This window comes from Mustela lutreola, chromosome 4, assembly GCF_030435805.1.
Source record: "Mustela lutreola isolate mMusLut2 chromosome 4, mMusLut2.pri, whole genome shotgun sequence".
In the NCBI taxonomy this organism is placed as follows: Eukaryota; Metazoa; Chordata; class Mammalia; order Carnivora; family Mustelidae; genus Mustela; species Mustela lutreola.
Window position 1 is genome coordinate 122,685,966 of NC_081293.1, and position 19,485 is coordinate 122,705,450.

General features: G+C 36.7%; 1 protein-coding gene across 1 annotated transcript in view; it reads right to left on the reverse strand.

Moving 5' to 3' along the window:
* Positions 1-19,485, reverse strand: part of SEMA3E (semaphorin 3E) — a 255,031-nt gene that overhangs the window by 79,561 nt on the left and 155,985 nt on the right. The window contains exons 3-4 of the mRNA XM_059170981.1: positions 14,603-14,662; positions 5,854-5,973 (exon numbers count right to left, since the gene is read on the reverse strand). Coding sequence (XP_059026964.1) covers positions 5,854-5,973; positions 14,603-14,662 — 180 coding nt within the window. The remainder of the gene's footprint in view (positions 1-5,853; positions 5,974-14,602; positions 14,663-19,485) is intronic.

The window sequence follows — 19,485 nt, forward strand, 5'->3', positions numbered from 1 at the left end:
ATAGAAGGTCAGAGAAAGAGCAATATCCCAATCAAAGGTGAGGGGACGATAGCCAGGAGAAGCGTGTATACATAGTTCTCCATATTTTTTAACATGAATGGTGAGTTCTGGAACATGAAGGTCCTAGATATCTATTCTGATCCACACTTCCCTTTTAGAAGTTCAGGAAAACTAACATTACATAAAAATGAGCAACAGAGAAAGATCACAGCTAAATCCACTACAGTGTTCTTGTAAGAAAAAAAAAAAGGAACAGAAAAACATTTGCTACAGATAATGACAGTTTGTCAGAAAATATGCCACAAAATAGGTAAGAAGCAACCACAATTTAGTATTTCAATAGAACTTCGAAGAAATTAAGAAAATCATAGAAGAAATAAACCATGGGCAAAATTAGAAATACCCAAAAATGAGGTGACAGAAGTCAGGAAGGACTTTAAAATAAAAAGGAAAAACAATTTTAAAAATGAAGACTAAACTAGAAGGGGCATATGAGAAAAAATGTCCCAAGAGTTTACACCCTATGAGAAGAAAAAGAGGTGAAAATAGAAAATAAAATAAAATAAAATAAAATAAAGCATTTGATCTGGGTACTTGTAAGAAAGGGATCTTCCATTTGTGAAAATGATCTAGCTATTCATTCACATGCTATATATTTCTTGTATTTATATTATATTTCAATAAAATATGGAAAATAATGCAGTGTGAGATAAAAGTGATTCAAGAGAATAGTGGCTTTAATCTTTACTGCCAGAAGACCATGGCTTGTATGCACATTTTACTGAAACTCTCATAAATTCCTCCAAAGACTTTCTAGGTCCCGTGACACTTTTGACTCTTTAAAACTTCTAACTTTGGCGATCACTCCTTTATTTCTGTGCTATCTCATTCTGATTTCTCTCCTAACCTCCTTGTCATTTTTTCCAAATATCTTTGTGGGTTTCTCTTCCTCCACCAGCCTTTCTGTTCTTTTTTTTTAAAGACTTATTTTATTTATCTGAGAGGGAGAGAGAGACCAAGCACATATACAAGCAGGGGGAGGGGCAGAGAAGGAGGATCTTAAACAGACTCCCTGCTGAGCATAGAGCCCCACGTGGGGCTGGATCTCATGACCCTGACAGCACTGCCTGACATGAAATCAAGAGTCAGATGCTTAACACACTGAGCCACCTAGGCCTCCTTTTTTTTTTTTTTTTAAGAAAATAGACTTATTTCATTTATTTGAGAGAAAGAGAGAGAAAATGCATATCTTGCTCCACTAGAAGTTCAAGTATTGGCATTTCTGGGCTCCATATTTAGCTCTTTTCCCTTTTTACTCAAATTACCTTTTTAGGCAATCACATCATGTCTAAAGATCTTAGCTTTCTCTTTCTCTCTCTCTCTCTCTCTCTCACACACACACACACACACACACACACACACACACAATTAATTCCCAAATCTCTACAATTCTATTCTGGATTAAATAGGTAATATTATTGTCTTTATTCAGTTACTATTCAGTCACTTTTTAATCTCCTGCATTCTAATGACTCATTCTTTTCGCAAAACTGCCCTCTCTGTAGCACTGATGTTGTCTGTCATTTTATAATATTCTTTTCCTATTTCAAGTGATTATAACCTGATTTGCCTTATATTACTCTGTCTGCTCAGTCTCTATTTAGACTATACTCCCTAGACATGTGCTGCCAGGTAAGTAATGAAATTTTCCAACCATACGGATAGAGGGAGAGGGAGAGAGAGAAGGAATAGAATGGACGGTTGGATGGAGGTAAGGAGACAAGGAGAAAGAGAGAGGAGACTCATTCAGGGACAATTAACTACCTCGGGCTCAATAATTCAACCTATTCTGATTACACCCTCTCATAGCATGCAGATCAATTTTTCTAATAACTATACATAGAAATGAAGAAGTTATAACTGAGAAACACTGAGCATTTTTTTAAATGTTTTCACAAAAAATACTCTGCCTCCTCAGCTCCCTCTTGTTTTTCTTCTCAGTCATCAAGAAATAAAATTGGAATTGTTTTTTAATTCCCTTTAGGCAGCAACATCCAATAAAATGTTGTTATATAACCTTTCCTGCTGAGCAGCTTCACACGTCAGTTCCACACTTCCTTTCCTTTGCTATTGTGATAATACTGTTAAATATCCTCATGATCTTCCAGACTTTTGTAATTGCCTCCTTTAATTTCTCTCTGCCTTTCATCTCTCTCTGCTTGAAACAATCCTAAATATTACTCATGTCATGTCATTCAAGCCTGCTCAAATTCCTTCATGGTCTCTATGCTGTCTTTAGAAGTAACTATAAAATGCCATTCTCTAGCATTAAAATCCTCTGCCAGTTTGCCCCTGTTTTATCTTCTGACACTCCCCCAACCAACTTGACTAAATGTCTGCAAACTTATCCCATATGTGCCTGCCTCTGTGTTTTTTTAAACTAAGAATTTTCCTTGCCTATAATAATGTGTAACTTCTCATTCTCATATAAAATGTTATCAAGCCTCCACATGAAGATTTGAAAATAAATATTCCAGTGTTCTTATTATCCTATTATTCATGAGTTCCTTTCATGACACATGTAGATTTTTTTCCAAAATGCATTTTCAATCACATTGATACTTAGATAGTTACATGAAAAAAATCTTCAATATAATATCTACCAAGATGAACTACACATAGTTCCACCCCTGCCAATGACAATGAGCTTGTCTGGACTCTCACACAGATAATGATGATAAACTAAATATTATTTTAAAATTGGAAATCCATTAAGAGCAAAGACTAGAGGGTTTTTCACTCAAGGAAATTCCCTAATCCATATGGTGAGGAACAGCTAGAACTCAAGCAGAAAGCTATAGACTTACTAGCTTGGAAAGTCAGTAGAGAGACTTAAAGTACCAGGTCAGTGAATCCAAGAGGAGATACCCAGAAATGGAAGGAGGCACCCTCAAACGCATGTATACATTCTTTCCCAAATCCTTGGCTGACACCTGACGGCATGTGCAAGCAAAGCATTAAAAAACACCGTGTGGAAAGTTGAAAGAAGTTTTTGGCTGCCAACCATCACAAGAGATGTTTGAGTTTGAGTCCAGACAAGTAAGCTGCCTGCTAGAATAAAAACCAACTCTCTTTAAAAGATAATCAAGTCTGCAATCTTGAAAATATATGATCCATAATGTCTGGTACACAATAAAAATTACTAGACATGCAGAGTAATAAGAAAATGTGATCTATAGTCAAGAGGGAAAAGCAATCAATGAACACTTACCTTAAGTTGACCCAGATGTTAAAATTAGCACATAGGGATTTTAAAGCAGTTGTTAAAAATATGTTTGAGGGGTTAAAGAGAAATAGTCACCATGAATAAAAATATGGGGAAATGCTCATTAAAGAAATGAAATATAAACAAAATAAGTTTTAGAATTGAAAAGTATATTATCCTATTTGACCATTACTGGGGTGGGCTTAAGAACATAATGGAGATGTCAAAAGAAAGGATTAATAAACCTGAAAATAATGGATAGAATCTACCCAATTGAAATGCAGAGAAAATAAATGGATAGAAATTATCCAATTGAAAAGCAGAGAAAAGAAAGATTGAATAAAAATGAATAAAATCTCAGTTATTTGTGGCACATTGCCCCCTCCCCCACATGGACATGTACACACACCCATCTCTGATAGAGAGAAGAGCATGAAATAATATTATCTGAAATATTAAAGGCCCCAAATTTGTCAAATATGGTACAAAACATAAGCTTTTTATCTAAAAATCTCAATATTTCAAGAAATATAAATATCAGTCTCCCACCACCACTACCACCACTACCACACACACACACACAAACAAGCACACTATGGAAAAACTACAGAAAACCAAAAATGAAGAGGAAATCTTGAAAGATAAAGTGATTCCACACAGGGTAATATCAATATGAAAGAAACCTGAATATATGTCAGAAAGTGATTAGAAAACAATCAAGTATTTTTGAAAAGCTGAAAGGAAAAAAAAAAAAAAAAGACAAACCTTCTATATCCAGGGACAATTCTATATCCAGGGATAATACCCCTCAGAAGTAATGAAAACTGAGAGGATCTGCTGTCAATAGGTCGGCACCACAAAATGTAGATATTCTGACTTTGCATATAGGTATACATGTCTGTCTGTACACCTTGTATACATGTAAATGTTCTGACCTTGCACTGGGCTGACTTCCTTTATACGTCTCTTTTTAAAGTTCTTCCATTAGTTCAGCTGTATTATTTCTTTAAAATAATTCAGTGAGTACACTCGATGTGTTTGTGTATGCTCCTTAGCCTTAATCTACAAGTAGAGGTGGTTAGTTAATTTTGAAAATATGCTAATCAAAAATCCTGCCTATAAGGACACTTAGGAGTTGAAGTACCTCAATCAGGGGCCCTCTCAAGAGGCATTGAAATGAAGCCTTTCAGATACTGCTAATTATATATGCACCTGAGTGTTAACTAGTGTAAGGGATATCAGACATAATTTTTTACCAGTAAAATGAATGTTATTCTTTATATATGGCAGGTGAAAATATTTTAGGGTTACTTTATCCTTTCATAAATAGATTATAAGAATCAAGAGCTAAAAAAAATGAATCAAGAGACTGTAGCTGTTTTACTACAGAATATTTAGATGCCTGTTTCATTTTATTTTCAAGATTTTATTTATTTATTTCAAAGCACAAGAGAGAGTGCACGATGGGGTGGGGGAGGGAGGTCAGAGGGAGAAGCAGACTCCATGCAGAGCATGGAGCCCAATGTGGTGTGCCATCTCCCAGGATCCTAAGATTAAGACCTGAGCTGAAGGCAGATGCTTAACTGACTGAGCCACCCAGGCGCCCTGAGATGTCTGTTTTATCTTTATCCCCTCTTCATGTAGGATTCTGTTTTCTGACCTAAAGAAAGGTAGCAGAGAGTATTTTTTAATTGATCATCAAGCCTGTTTGTTAGTCAATGTTATTTGTATAACAGAATTCAGTTGAGATTTGTTTTCTTTCTTTTCTCTTCTTTTCTCTCTTCTCTTTTCTTTTTTTGAGATTTGTTTTCTTTATACTAACCACCTAGTAGTGGGGTCTGGGGCATATAGCTCTCACCTACTAATATTTTGTAGTTTGTAACCTACCCCATCCCCCAACTCGAACACCACCTCCTTCATTTCACCTGTCTAAAAAAAGAGAAATTACAAAATCAACAAGTCTTTGCCTATCCTTTGTAAAATACTATATGTACTAGTCTTGTTTATAGAAATTTATTTTTATATATATTTATATGTACATTCTAATTTGGTGGTTACAGTAATAAAATTTATGTAAGAACACAACAGAGAACACATTTTGATATGAAGAAATATTTTAAAGGGCACAATTAAGTGAATGAAGCTGTTCAGGGAATGAGTTCGTAAAAAATTAATTGATTCACAGGTAATATAGCTGGCAAGGAATTTAAAGGTTTGGAGAGGGGCACCTGGGTGGCTCAGTGGGTTAAGCCTCTGCCTTTGGCTCAGGTCATGATGTCAGGGTCCTGGGATCAAGCCCTGTATCGGGCTCTCTGCTCAGTGGAGAGCCTGCTTCCCCCTCTCTCTCTGCCTGCCCCTCTGCCTACTTGTGATTTCTCTCTCTGTGTGTCAAATAAATAAATAAAATATTTCAAAAAAATAAAGGTCTGGAGAGATCATTTACCTGACTTAGGAAAAACTTAATCAGTATATCACAAATGCATTTCTCTTTCACCAAAGAAAATGCCATAGCCTTTCTTAAAAAAAAAAAAAAAAAAAAAAGGTAATTTTAAGCATGAATTTTATTGACATAAATGAAATTATCTTACTTCCAAATGGTATCCAACCCTGATGAAGGCACAAAGTGGGTCAAAGGCTCCAGTACCACAGGTCAGAAGGTGTGTCCTATTGTAGTGATGCAAAACCCGAACATAATTTGCGCATTCACTCTAAAGCAGAAAAACAGAAAGAAGAAATTGGTTAAGGTTAAAAAAAAAAAAAAAGTTCAGCCCAGTTTTGATTTCTGTTTTTCCTGACCCCACAAATCTCATGTTCAACTCTCTCTCGGCTGGGGCTACAAGAAACAGTGGAAGAACCGACTGGTGTAACCAAAACACATATTAGCTTTACCACATGAATTATATCTATAATAGGATTATATCATTTTTCAGGTATTCTAGCACATAACTGAGGAGTAAAAATAGTACTGTTCAGAAATTTATTCAATCACAAAGATTTGCATGGCAATATGCATGTTCCACTAAGTAATTTATTCCCAATGCTGTTATGTTTTTAAAGTACATATAAAGAAATGAATCACATAAAGTCAGAAAACCAATAATTGGAGAAAGTTTGGCTACCCTTAAAGAAACATATGCAGGCTTTAAGGCATTACAGAGTTTTGATGTTTGGGAAAATAAGTCATATCTTTAAACTTATAAATTTATGCAAAGCACTTTCATAGAGAATTTTCAATAAATACATAGAAAGGTAACCAAGAGAAATAACATTTTACATTTATACTTACATCTTACACTTTTACTGTAAGACTGCAATGCAGAAATCAGCAAACTTTTTTTTATAAAGGACCAGGGAGCAATATATTTAATTTGAATGGTCATCTGGTCTCTGTTTCAACAACTTACCTCTATAAATATGGCATGAAATCACTCATAGACAATCCAAAAATGAATGTGTGCAGCTAGTTTCTAATAAAACTTTATTTACAAAAATAGATGGCAGGCCACATTTGGCCAAGGAGCTCTAGTTTGCCTACATCGGGATTCAACTAAAAGTTTTGTGAGAACAGAATATTTATTTTACACTTCTTCATATTCCCTGGTTACTTAAACACAGTACCAAATACATATTATATGCTTAACAAATCTTATTACCTAGATCACCACATGAGTTTTATGATCAATATGCTGAATGAATGACTAGGAGAAGGAACTCCCAACAAAGAAAAGAACCAGAGAAAATGGCCTCCCCACAGACCTAATGGATATGGACATAAGGAAGATGTCAGAAATAGACTTCAGGGTAACAGTTATAAAGACAATAGCTATGCCGGAGAAAACCATTAATGGCAACACAGATTCTCTAAGGGCAGAAATGAGAGCTAATTAGGCCTAACCTAAAAATGCTATATATGAGATGCAATTTAAGCTAGATACTCTAACAGCTAGGGTAAACAAGGCAGAAGAACCAATTAGTGATCTAGAAGACAAACTTACAGAAAGGAAGGAACAGGAAGAGGACTAGAACAAACACCTTAAAGGCCTTGAAAACAGAATTAGATAAATAAACAATGCCATGAAATGTTCCAATGTCAGAATTATTGGGATTCCTGAGGGGGTGGAGAGAGAATATATTTGAGCAAATCCTAGCTGACAACTTCTCTAATCTGGGGAATGAAACAAGCATGTGTGTCCTACATGCAGAAAGAACACCCCAAGATCAAGGAGAGGAGACCAACAACCAGGCATGTAACAGTGAAACTTGTGAATCTTAAAACCAAAGAAACCATCTTAAAGGCAGCTGGGGGAAGAGATTCCTTACATACAGAGGGAGGAACACCAGCATAATCTCAGACCTGTCCACAGAGCACTGGCAAGCCAGAAAGGGCCAGCAAGACATATTCAGGATACTAAATGAGAAGAACATACAGCCAAGAATACTTTATCTGGCAAAACTGTCATTTAGAATGGGTGGAGAGATAAAGAGCTTCCAAAACCAGCAAAAATTGAAAGAATATGTGACCACTAAGTCAGCCTTGTGAGAGATATTAAGGGGGGGGGGGTTCTATAAAAGGCAGAAGACGCCAAGAGTGATATAGAACAGAAATTTATAGAGACAATATGTAGAAACAAGGACCTCACAGGCAACATGATGACAATAAAATCCTATCTTTCAATAATCACTCTCAGTGTGAATGGCATAAATGCTCCCATAAAATGGCACAGGGCTGCAGATGGATAAAAAGACAGGACCCATCTATATGTCTAAAGAAGACTCATTTTGAATCTAAAGATACATCCAGACTAAAAGTGAAGGGATGGAGAGCCATATTCCATGTCAACAGACCACAAAAGAAAGCTGGGGTAGCAATCTCATATCAAACAAATTAGATTTTAAGCTAAAGACTATAGTCAGAGATACAGAACACTATATCATTCTTAAAGGGTCTATCCCACAAAAATCTCTAATACTTTTTTTTTAATATAATTTTTTATTTTTTATAAACATATATTTTTATCCCCAGGGGTACAGGTCTGTGAATCACCAGGTTTACACACTTCACAGCACTCACCAAAACACATACCCTCCCCAATGTCCATAATACCACCCCCTTCTCCCAAACCCCCTCCCCCCAGCAACCCTCAGTTTGTTTTGTGAGATTAAGAGTCACTTATGGTTTGTCTCCCTCCCAATCCCATCTTCTTTCATTTATTCTTCTCCTACCCACTTAAGCCCCCATATTGCATCACCACTTCCTCATATCAGGGAGATCATATGATAGTTGTCTTTCTCTGCTTGACTTATTTCGCTAAGCATGATACGCTCTAGTTCCATCCATGTTGTCGCAAATGGCAAGATTTCATTTCTTTTGATGGCTGCATAGTATTCCATTGTGTATATATACCACATCTTCTTGATCCATTCATCTGTTGATGGACATCTAGGTTCTTAGTGATCCAAAGGGGCACGTGTACTCGAATGTTTATAGCAGCAATGTCCACAATAGCCAAACTATGGAAATATCTAATACTTTAATTGTAGGGGACCTTAACACTCCACTCTCAGCAATAGACAGATCATCTAAGCATGAAGTCAACAAAAATAATAGCTTTGAATGACACACTGGACCAGAGGGACCTCATAGATATATACAGAACATTCCTTAAACATAACCTTAAAACAACAGAATATACTCATTCTTCTCAAAGTGCACATGGAACTTTCTCCAGAACAGATCACACAGTTGGTCATAAATCAGGTCTCAACCAATATGAAAAGACTGAGATTATTCCCTGCATATTCTCAGAACACAGTGTTTTGAAACTGGAATTCAATCACAAGAAAATGTTTGGAAGAAATTCAAATACTTGGAAGTTAAAGATCATCCTCTGCTCAAGAATGTTTGGGTCAATCAGGAAATCAAAGAAGAACTTAAACGAATTCACAGAAACCAATGGAATGAAAACACATTGGGATACAGCAAAGGTGGTCCCAAAGGGGAAATACTATCCATTCAAGAGTCATTCAAAAAAAAAAAAAAAAAAATCCATGGAAAAATCTTGAATATACAAACTATCTCTGTACCTTAAAGAACTGGAGAATCAAAAACAAATTAAGTAAAACAAAACAAAACAAAACAAACAAAAAACAAATTAAGTCTAACCCACACATAAGTAGGAAGTAATTAAGATTAGAACAGAGATCAGTGAATTAGAAACCACAAATACAGTAGAACACATCAATGAAACTAGAAGCTGATTGTTTGAAGAATTAATAAGATTGATAACCACTGGCCAGACTTACCAAAAAAAAAAAAAAAAAAAAGGACCCAAGTTAATAGAATTATGAATGAAAGGCAAGAGATCAGGACTAAGACCAAGGAAATAGAAAAAGTAATCAAAATTATTATCAACAGCTATATGTCAATAAGTTAAGCAACTAGAAGAAATGGATACATTCCTGGAAACCTATAAACTTCCAAGATTGAAACAAACAAAAAAAAACCTGACAACTTGAATAGGCCAATAACCAGTAACGAGATTGAAGCAGTGACCAAAACCTTCCCAAAAAATAAGAGTCCAGGACTTGATGGATTCCCTAGGGAATTCTACCAAACATTCAAAGAAGAAGTAATACCTATTCTCCTGAAGCTGTTTCAAAAAATAGAAAGAGAAGGAAAATTTCTAGACTCTATGTGGCCACCATTACCTTGGTCCCCAAATCAGGCAAAGACCCCATCAAAACAGAGAATTTCAGACCAATATTCCTGATGAATAGAGATGCCAAAATTCTCAACAAGATCCTAGCTAATAGGATCCAACAGTACATTAAAAGAATTATCTACCACAGCCAGGTGGGATTTATCCCTGGGACACAAGGGTGGTTCAATATTCACAAATCAATCAATGTGATAGAACAAATTAATAAGAGAAGAGAGAAGAACCCCATGGTCCTCTCAATTTTTGCAGAAAAAGCATGTGACAAAATACAGTATCCTTTCCTGATTAAAACTCTTCAGAGTATAGCAATAGAGGGAACATTCCTCAATCCCATGAAATCCATCTATGAAAAACCCACAGTGGATATCATTCTCAATGGGGAAAAGCTAAGAGCCTTTCTCTTAAGATCAGGAACATGACAAGGATGCCCACTATCACCATTATAGTTCAACATAGTACTAGAAGTCTTAGCAAAAGCAATCAGACTACAAAAAAGAAATAAAAGGTACTCAAATTGGCAAAGAAGTCATCAAACTCTCTCTCTTTGCAGATGACATGATACTTTATGTGGAAAACCCCAAAGACTCCACCCCCAAATTACTAGAACTCATATAGCAACTCAGTAATATGGTAGGATACAAAATCAATGCACAGAAATCACTTTCTTTCTTTTTTTAAAAATTTTTTTTTCTTTAAGATTTTATCTATGTATTTGACAGTCAGAGATCAAAAGTAGGCAGACAGGCAGGCAGAGAGAGAGGAAGAAGCAGGCTCTGCTGAGCAGAGAGCCCAATGTGGGGCTTGATCCCAGGACTCTGGGATCATGACCTGAGCCAAAGGACCCTGGGATCATGACCTAAGCCGAAGGCAGAGGCCTTAACCCACTGAGCCACCCAGGTGTCCCATCACTTGCTTTCTTACACACTAACAATGAAACTATAGAAAGAGATATTAGAGAATTGATTCCATTTACCATAGCACCAAAAACCGTAAGATACCTTGGAATAAACCTAACCAAAGAGGTAAAGGACCTGTACTCTAGGAACTTCAGAACACTCATGAAAGAAATTGAAGCAGACACAAAAAGGAAAAACATTCTATGCTCATGGATTAGAAGAAGAAACATTATTAAAATGCTTATGCTGCCCAGAGCAATCTGTATTTTCAATGCCATCCCAATCAAAATACCACAGGCATTTTTTCAAAGTGCTGGAACAAACAATCCTAAAATTTGTATGGAACCAGAAAGACCCCGAATCACCAAGGAAATGTTGAAAAAGAAAAACAAAGCTGGAGGCATCATGTTGCCTGATTTCAAGCTGTATTACAAAGCTGTGATCACCAAGGCAGCATGGTACTGGCACAAAAACAGACACAGAGATCAATGGAACAGAATAGAGAGCCCAGATATGGACCCTCAACTCTATCATCAAATAATGTTTGACAAAGCAGGAGAAAATATCCAATGGAAAAAAGACAGTCTCTTCTATAAATGGTACTGAGAAAATTGGACAGCTATAGACAGATGAATGAAACTTGACCATTCTCTTACACCATACACAAAGATAAACTCAAAATGAATGAAGACCTCAATGTGAGACAGGAATCCATCAAAATCTTAGAGTAGAACATAGACAGTAACCTCTTCAACATTGGCCACAGCAACTTCTTTCAAGACACGTCTCCAAAGGCAAGGGAAACAAAAACGAAAATAAACTTTTGGAACTTCATCAAGATAAAAAGCTTCTATACAGCAAATGAAACAATCAACAAAACAAAGAGGCAACCATGCAATGAGAGAAGATATTTGCAAATGAAACTAAAGACAAAGGGCTGACATCCAGGATCTACAAAGAACTTCTCAAACTCAACACCCAAAAAACAAATAATCAAGTAAAAAAATGGACAGAAGACAGGAACAGACACTTCTCCAAAGAAGACATACAAATGGCTAACAGACACATGAAAAAATGTTCATCATTAGCCATCAGGGTAAGTCAAATCAAAACCACACTGAGATACCACCTTACACCAATTAGAATGGCCAAAATTGACAAGGTGAGAAACAACAAATGTTGGAAAGCCTGCAGAGAAAGGGGAACCCTATTACACAGTTGGTGGGAATGCAAGTTGGTACAGCCACTTTGCAAAACAGTGTGGAGGTTCTTCAAAAAATTAAAATTGTGCTACCCTGTGGCCCAGCAATTGCACAGCTGGGTATTTACCCCAATGAGACAGATGTAGTAAAAAGAAGGGCCATATGTACCCCAATGTTCATAGCAGCAATGGCCACAATAGCCAAACTGTGGAATGAGCCAAGATGCCCTTCAACAGACAAATGGATAAAGAAGATGTGGTCCATATATACAATGGAATATTATTCAGCCATCAGAAAGGATGAATACCCAACTTTTGTATCAACATGGATAGGACTGGAAGAGATTATGCTGAGTGAAATAAGTCAAGCAGAGAAAGTAAATTATCATATGGTTTCACTTATTTGTGGAATATAAGGAATAGCATGGAGGACAGTAGGAAAAGGAAGGGAAAAATTAAGTGGGGGGAGTCAGAGCGGAAGATGAACCATGAGAGACTCTGACTCTGAGAAACAAACTGAGGGTTTTAGAGGGGAGAGTGGGAGAATGGGTTAGCCCGGTGATGGGTATTAAGGAGGGCACAGATTGCATGGAGCACTGGGTGTTACACACAGACAGTGAATCATGGAACACTACATCAAAAACTAATGATGTATTATTGTATGGCGACTAACAAAACATTAAAAAAATATATGCTGAATGAAGAGAGTTTACAACTGCTCAAACCAACGTGTCTAAATTAATTCTAGCAAACTTCTTCCTGGTAAATTAGGTACTGTAGTTCCATTTAAAATAAATTACAAAATACTAAACTCTTTAAATGCTAAATATTACTCTGCTATCAACAGTGCAGTAGCCAGTAAATGTAACATTTCATAAGGACAGATTATGACTTTTAAAATCTCTCATAGCACCATATTGGATGTAAAAGCCACCAGAACCATCTTACCAGAAGTGATCAGAGTATAGCATTCCCTTGTTCAGAATGAGCAACATACTACTGACCTGATTATCCCGAGTACATGGATATATTTTCCTCAATTTCCCACTCATACATCATTCTATTTTGAAGGTGACTCCCTATCATTGGGAAAATGTGATCATTCATTCAGGCAGGGAAAAAAATAGTCTATTTTCCTATGACCATGAGCACTTGCTTTTTATGTCACGAAACACTGTCACACCTAGGATAAGCGAATTAGACTACATTTTGGCTCTACTGGACTTAGGCTGACATAGCCTAAGAGTGTGTTCAAGTAGTCAGCATCATGCTGTGGGCTAAGGCAGCAAGAAGGTCTTGACTCGCTCCTTGGCTGGGACCCAGTTGCCACAGACTCAGGACTTGGTATGACGTGTGTTAGTCTTTCACATGATATTTTTTTCTCACCAAAAAAAGAAAAAGAAAGAATGAGTTAACTTTCAAAAGGGGATGTGCACATGCCTTCCTCCAACTGTGTGTCTTGTGTCCTCAGGCACCGACTCCTAGCACATTAAAGTCCCTTCGGGCATGTTTTAGCGGGCTCTGCCCTGGGTCAGAGCTGCTGCTTTCGCACAACCTCACGTGCTTGTGGAAGTTATGGACAGACTGAAGATGGATTCTTCCAGAAGGAAAGACCCAAAGCACGTTGTGGGATAGGTAAAGCCTTTGACTTCTCCTTTCTTTCTGCTTTTCTCCTTTTATTTCTTCATTTGGTTCTAATTTACCCATCAAAGAAAAATGAAATCTCATAAAGAATCCACTTAGCTTTCTCTTGAATTAAAAATTTACCTGTATAGTATTCCATTGTGTATATATACCACATCTTCTTTATCCATTCATCTGTTGATGGACATCTAGAGCGTAACATGCTTAGCGAAATAAGTCAAGCGGAGAAAGACAACTATCATATGATCTCCCTGATATGAGGAAGTGGTGATGCAACATGGGGGCTTAAGTGGGTAGGAGAAGAATCAATGAAGCAAGATGGGATTGGGAGGGAGACAAACCATAAGTGACTCTTAATCTCACAAAACAAACTGAGGGTTGCTGGGGAGAGGGGGTTTGGGAGAAGGGGGGTGGGTTTATGGACATTGGGGAGGGTATGTGCTTTGGTGAGTGCTTTGAAGTGTGTAAATCTGGCGATTCACAGACCTGTACCCCTGGGGATAAAAATATATGTTTATAAAAATAATAATAATAATAATAATAAAAATTTACCTGAAAGTATTTTTCCCAACTACGTAGGAGATAAGCATTACTATAAGAAATTCATAAATCTGAGTTCATAAGTAATAAAACCAAAACCAAGATCTAGAGACACCTCAGCTTCTTTTACTCTAAGCTCACATTGTAATCAACTCATAAATAATGATCTCTATATAATGTATATGTCTGTACTAATATGTGTATGCATTTTTTTTTCTTCCTGAATGAACTGTATATATGCCTTTTAGGAGGAAATAAGAGGTTAGGGAGTCAGTCCCTTGTGACTAACCAGGGACAGAACTGATGATGTGTTTAATTTACAGTGAGTAATACTTACCGCATCTTTTCCTTTCATTATGCATTCTTCTATTTTTAGTGCCGTACTAGGCCAGTGTATCTGAAATAAAAGATTATGTACTATTATGCAAATGCAAAAATAAACCACAATGAAAAACCATTTCATTTTTGCTGTGTTCCCAATATGTTTTCATTTCATTCCATTTCCTGAGATAAGTCAAGCCTTTATCTTTTTTATAATCAGTATTTGCCTAATGAAGACACTTATATTTGAGCTTTTATTTCATGCTAAAACTTAGTGGTTTAACGAAGGCTTTCTAAAGGTTCCCTCAAGACTCAGCCCTTCAGAGGCCACGCATGCCTCAGGCAGCCCTGCTCTGTGCTTGACCTGCTGTGACCTCCACCATCGAGTCTTTGCCCTGAATCTGATCATCTGTTCCTCCAAGTCAGGTACCTCCCTGAGTTCCCCTTGCATTTTTACCACTTAGCCCAGAATGTGGTGTGTGGGGACTTGGTAATGAAAGCTAAGTGAGGGGTTAAAGGATGTAGGATTCCTATATCTTGGAGGGATACCCAGACTGCTTCCAGATCGCCACCACATCAAACATGGTCCATCTCTGTACATGTCCCTCCAACATCAGTAAAAGAGCATCACTGGTATATACGAGGAATGGAGTGAAGTTTGTATATATAACCTAGGAGGAGAATTACTGGCTCTTAGGAAAAGCATATATTTAATCTGTTAACACAGGGCCAGAGTGCTCTCCAGAATGGTCTCTTGTTCATACTCCAGCAGCAATATCCCCGTATCTTCATGGACACTTGCATTGTTAGCTTTCTAATTTTTGTTCTAAGCACCTCAGATTCAATACTCAGCTTAACTCTTGCCACAACTTTATCAAAGATATAGTATTATCCAGGGAGCTCCTTTTAAAAACAAAACAAAACGAAAGTACATTTCTCTGTCCAGCCCCACAATGCCATACATCTATGGATGGGAACCAAGGAATGGGATCCATGTGAGTAAGTGTAGCTAGTGGTAAGTTGCCCCAAGACCTTAAGCCTTCCCATTAATTGTTTGTCCCCACATCTGGTGGATCAATCCCCCACTCCCACCAGGCTGAAAAAGCTCAACTGAACCCCATTCTTGTGTCTCCCTCAGAATTCTGGGGTGCAACATCTCATGTTATTGTGTCATCTTCATGGTTCCTGCTGGTTACCCAAATTACCAGCATCCTGATGATAGATTCTGTTTGGAGGGATACTGGCTCAAATCAGAATACCCTGTAACTTTTTCAGCATTTCTTTCAAATACTTTCACCTTAGATCCATATGGACTGGGGTACAGAACTCCTAAGATGTCCTCTCTTCTTCTCCTACCTCCCTGCAAGAACTTTGAGCCAGGCTACATCAATATTTCTTTGATTCTCTTCTTTTTTGGGTGATCATCTTCTGTTCTCAACGTTAACATTTTGGTGAAGGAGTAGGAACTTACCAGCAGAGTAGCCTGGGCCTCTCGAAAGATTAATATTTCTACAAATGAACTTTTCCTCCAAGAGCTCCCAGGGGAAAGGTTTAGGTATAGCTTCCTAAGTACCCAGGGTCAGTGTTTACTGTCATTAGACTATTGTTTAGGCCTGTGTCAGTGACCAGACCCTCTTCCTATTTGTGGCAATCTGTCCCCTTAAGGCCCCTATTCTCTCTCCCTGACTTCTCCTCCTGCCCCCCCCCCCACCTACCACCATCCCCTTCTGTGCTCTGCTAGCCTGAGAAAACATTCTGGGTATCAAATTAAATATTAGATATTGTTGATAAGGAAGTATTTTTTTTTTACTTAGTGAGCATGCTCTTTAATTATTTTTTTTTTAGTGGTCAACATTTACAAATGTGAAATTCTGCATAAAAATCAAGATTTCTGTTTTTTCGAAATGGGCCAGGTACTCTCCTCTCTGATCTACTTCAGACTTTACTTTTACCTGACTGACCTCTGTAGTCATTTTAGTTTTTGAAAACTGATATATTTATGTTTGAATCCTAAATACGGTCACGATTTAATCTTTTTGTTTTTTTAAAGTTGCGCACCATAAAATAACATGTTAGGTATTTATGTGCTAGAAGGCTTATCACTTAACCCACACATTATGGAGCCAAATCCAGTCCCTGATACATGAATAATATTGGAAATTTATAAAAGTGGTGTCAAAGGCATTTTATTATAATGATTTTTACATAATTACACGTATTGTCATAGGAGTAAGCACTCTATGGTTTTAATTACAGGTGTAAATATTCCTTTGATATTCTTATCAGTGTAATGGGCCCCCCAAATTTCTTACTAACAATATTCAACATCAGGTGTTCACAGTGCAATATACAAATTTAAAAAAAAAATCATGTGTTTTCATTTATGTTGCAACAAAGAAAAAAGACAAGGGAAAAATCTAAAAATGTAAAAGAAAAGCAACTAAAAAGGCAAAAGCACCCACATATAATCCTAGAATCAATGTTCATGATGGCAGTAGTGAATCCAGCAGTGGATCAGATGTGATTTAGGAAAGACATCATGTATCCTATCAGCATCAAGTTCAGATGCAACCCTGCATCAGCTTCAGCACAGTCACTAATACCATTAAAGGGTAAGCATCCTAAAAGTGAGGCTGTACAATTTATAAACTTTACTGACCCATTATTTTGGAAAACATTTTGCAAATGGGGTGAGATATTTTTCAGATGATTTCTAAGGCTCACTTTCATTTGAGACTCAATTTGGTTTTGGAATTACGATTTTACTGTGGATGCATAAATTATTCAAAAGGATATGCTAGAATATGTGCATATGTAGACACATGTCTATGGACTATATATATATATACACACAATATATTATATTGTATATATATTATATATGTATGTATATATTATATTGTGTGTATATATATTATATTGTGTGTATATGTATACACACAATATATTACATATACTGCATATTATATATACACAAGTAAATATAAATACAAATTTATTTTAGAATCATCTATCACTGGAAAGATTTTCATGACTAATTCAGTTATCAGCATCAATAAATCAGAGAACACCTCATTTGTAATTTTGAATCTTACTTTATATTCTTATACAGTTTGGGAAATACAGGGCTCTTCCTCTTTCTTGAAATATTAGCATCCCTTCTTATTCATTTTTCATTATGTAAAATGATGACTTCTTTAAACTGCATTTTCACAATTTCCAAGTAAAACTCAACCAATTCTTTAGAAAAATATACCAAGTTCAGCTTTTCAACTTTGAAATTGTATCCAGACCAGCAAAACTACCTCAGCATACTACAGAATCTTCTATTCCCCTAAATGATTGCTTCATAACCATTATTTCTAGGACTGTTTGAATACATTGTTTGGGGGGCAATTCTCTACAGAATTTCTACACATCTTCTGAAAGCTTCTGTTCCCCATTATCTTTTCAAACATGCTTGAAGGTAGAGATAGAACTTCCCTCCAGGGAAAACGAAGACTGGTTTCCTGACCGGGATAATAAAGTGAATGTTTCCCTCTAGACAAAGGCTGAATAGGTTTGCTGTAACGCCCTTAGGAGATTTCCTATTTCCTAAGCTTGAGGTTTTTCAGGCATAACACATACTCACTGTATCTACCTGGGATGCCATGTGCCACCCCCTGTGGCACTTACGGGGCAAAGCAATTGCTGCAAACATCATGGCCATGCTACATGCTAATCTGGGGCTAATACAGTCCTTTGTCCCTGACCCAGGAATCTCATTTCTTCTGGCAGCATCTAGGAAATGTTATCATGCTAACTTGTCTCTTACAAGTGAGGTAGAAATCTCAGATCCTTTACAATTTAAGATAATATAGTTTGTGATAGTGAATATGAAAAATGGCTTTCTGAAGGATTGTCAGAATCTGTATTGTTTTTAGCAGCAAATGTAATAACGCCCATTGCTCTTAGAAAGAAAAAGTCATTTGCAGGCACATCTTACAAAGTGTTTCACTACAAAACCCTTTCCTGGTATCTTCTTAATATTTCTTCCTGCCTTGATCCCCTATATTGTTCTTCTTACTTTCTCTACTTAGGATTATATTATGATTTATGTACTTAACTTTAGCTCTCATATTCATCTGTAAGTTACAGAGAGCAAGGCAATGTCTTATTTCTGTATCCCCAGCAGCACACAATCCCAACGGGGCACACCTTCAATGTGGTTACTGCTTAGTCATTGTCTATTGATTGACTTGTATCAATCAATACACAGTTATCACATTCTTTGTAAAATCCATCTGCAGTAAAATGTGAGAGAGAAGCTTCACTGACATGAGAGGTTGCTGTAAACAATGGCAAAGGAATGAGACAAGTAACAATTTTCAGTTTAACCAGGGAGGAAATTCTGTATGAATTAACAAAAATCTCAGCTTTGAAAGATTGGTGGGATTTCTGAAGATAGAGAGAAGGATCTTAACCAGATCACTCTGAGAGGATGGGAGAGATGCAGAAGATTAAATTATGAACACTTAGTACTCTAGAGTTCAATACTAAGGAGTTCTCCAAAGAACAATGTCATTATAGATTTACTCAAGTTTTGTTGTTGTTTTCAGTTGGTTTTCTAGCAACCCTTACAGGCCCAGGATGGCATTTCAAATGTTTGTTCAAGTGAAAAAGATGAGAGAGCAAGACCTTGTGAAAATGGGGTTATTTTAAAACCATCATGTACAAGTATTCTGCCAAGACAGCAAAGGAAATTATTTTCTTCATTTGTTGTAGAAGTCAGGATGTATTTTGGTTCTGCTCCAGAGTTTATCATCAACAAAACCCCATCAAACTAAGCTATTTGTTCTGCACACAACATTTTTTAAAGGCAGTTAAACAACAGGGTGTAACACTATTTCCAAATTTTCT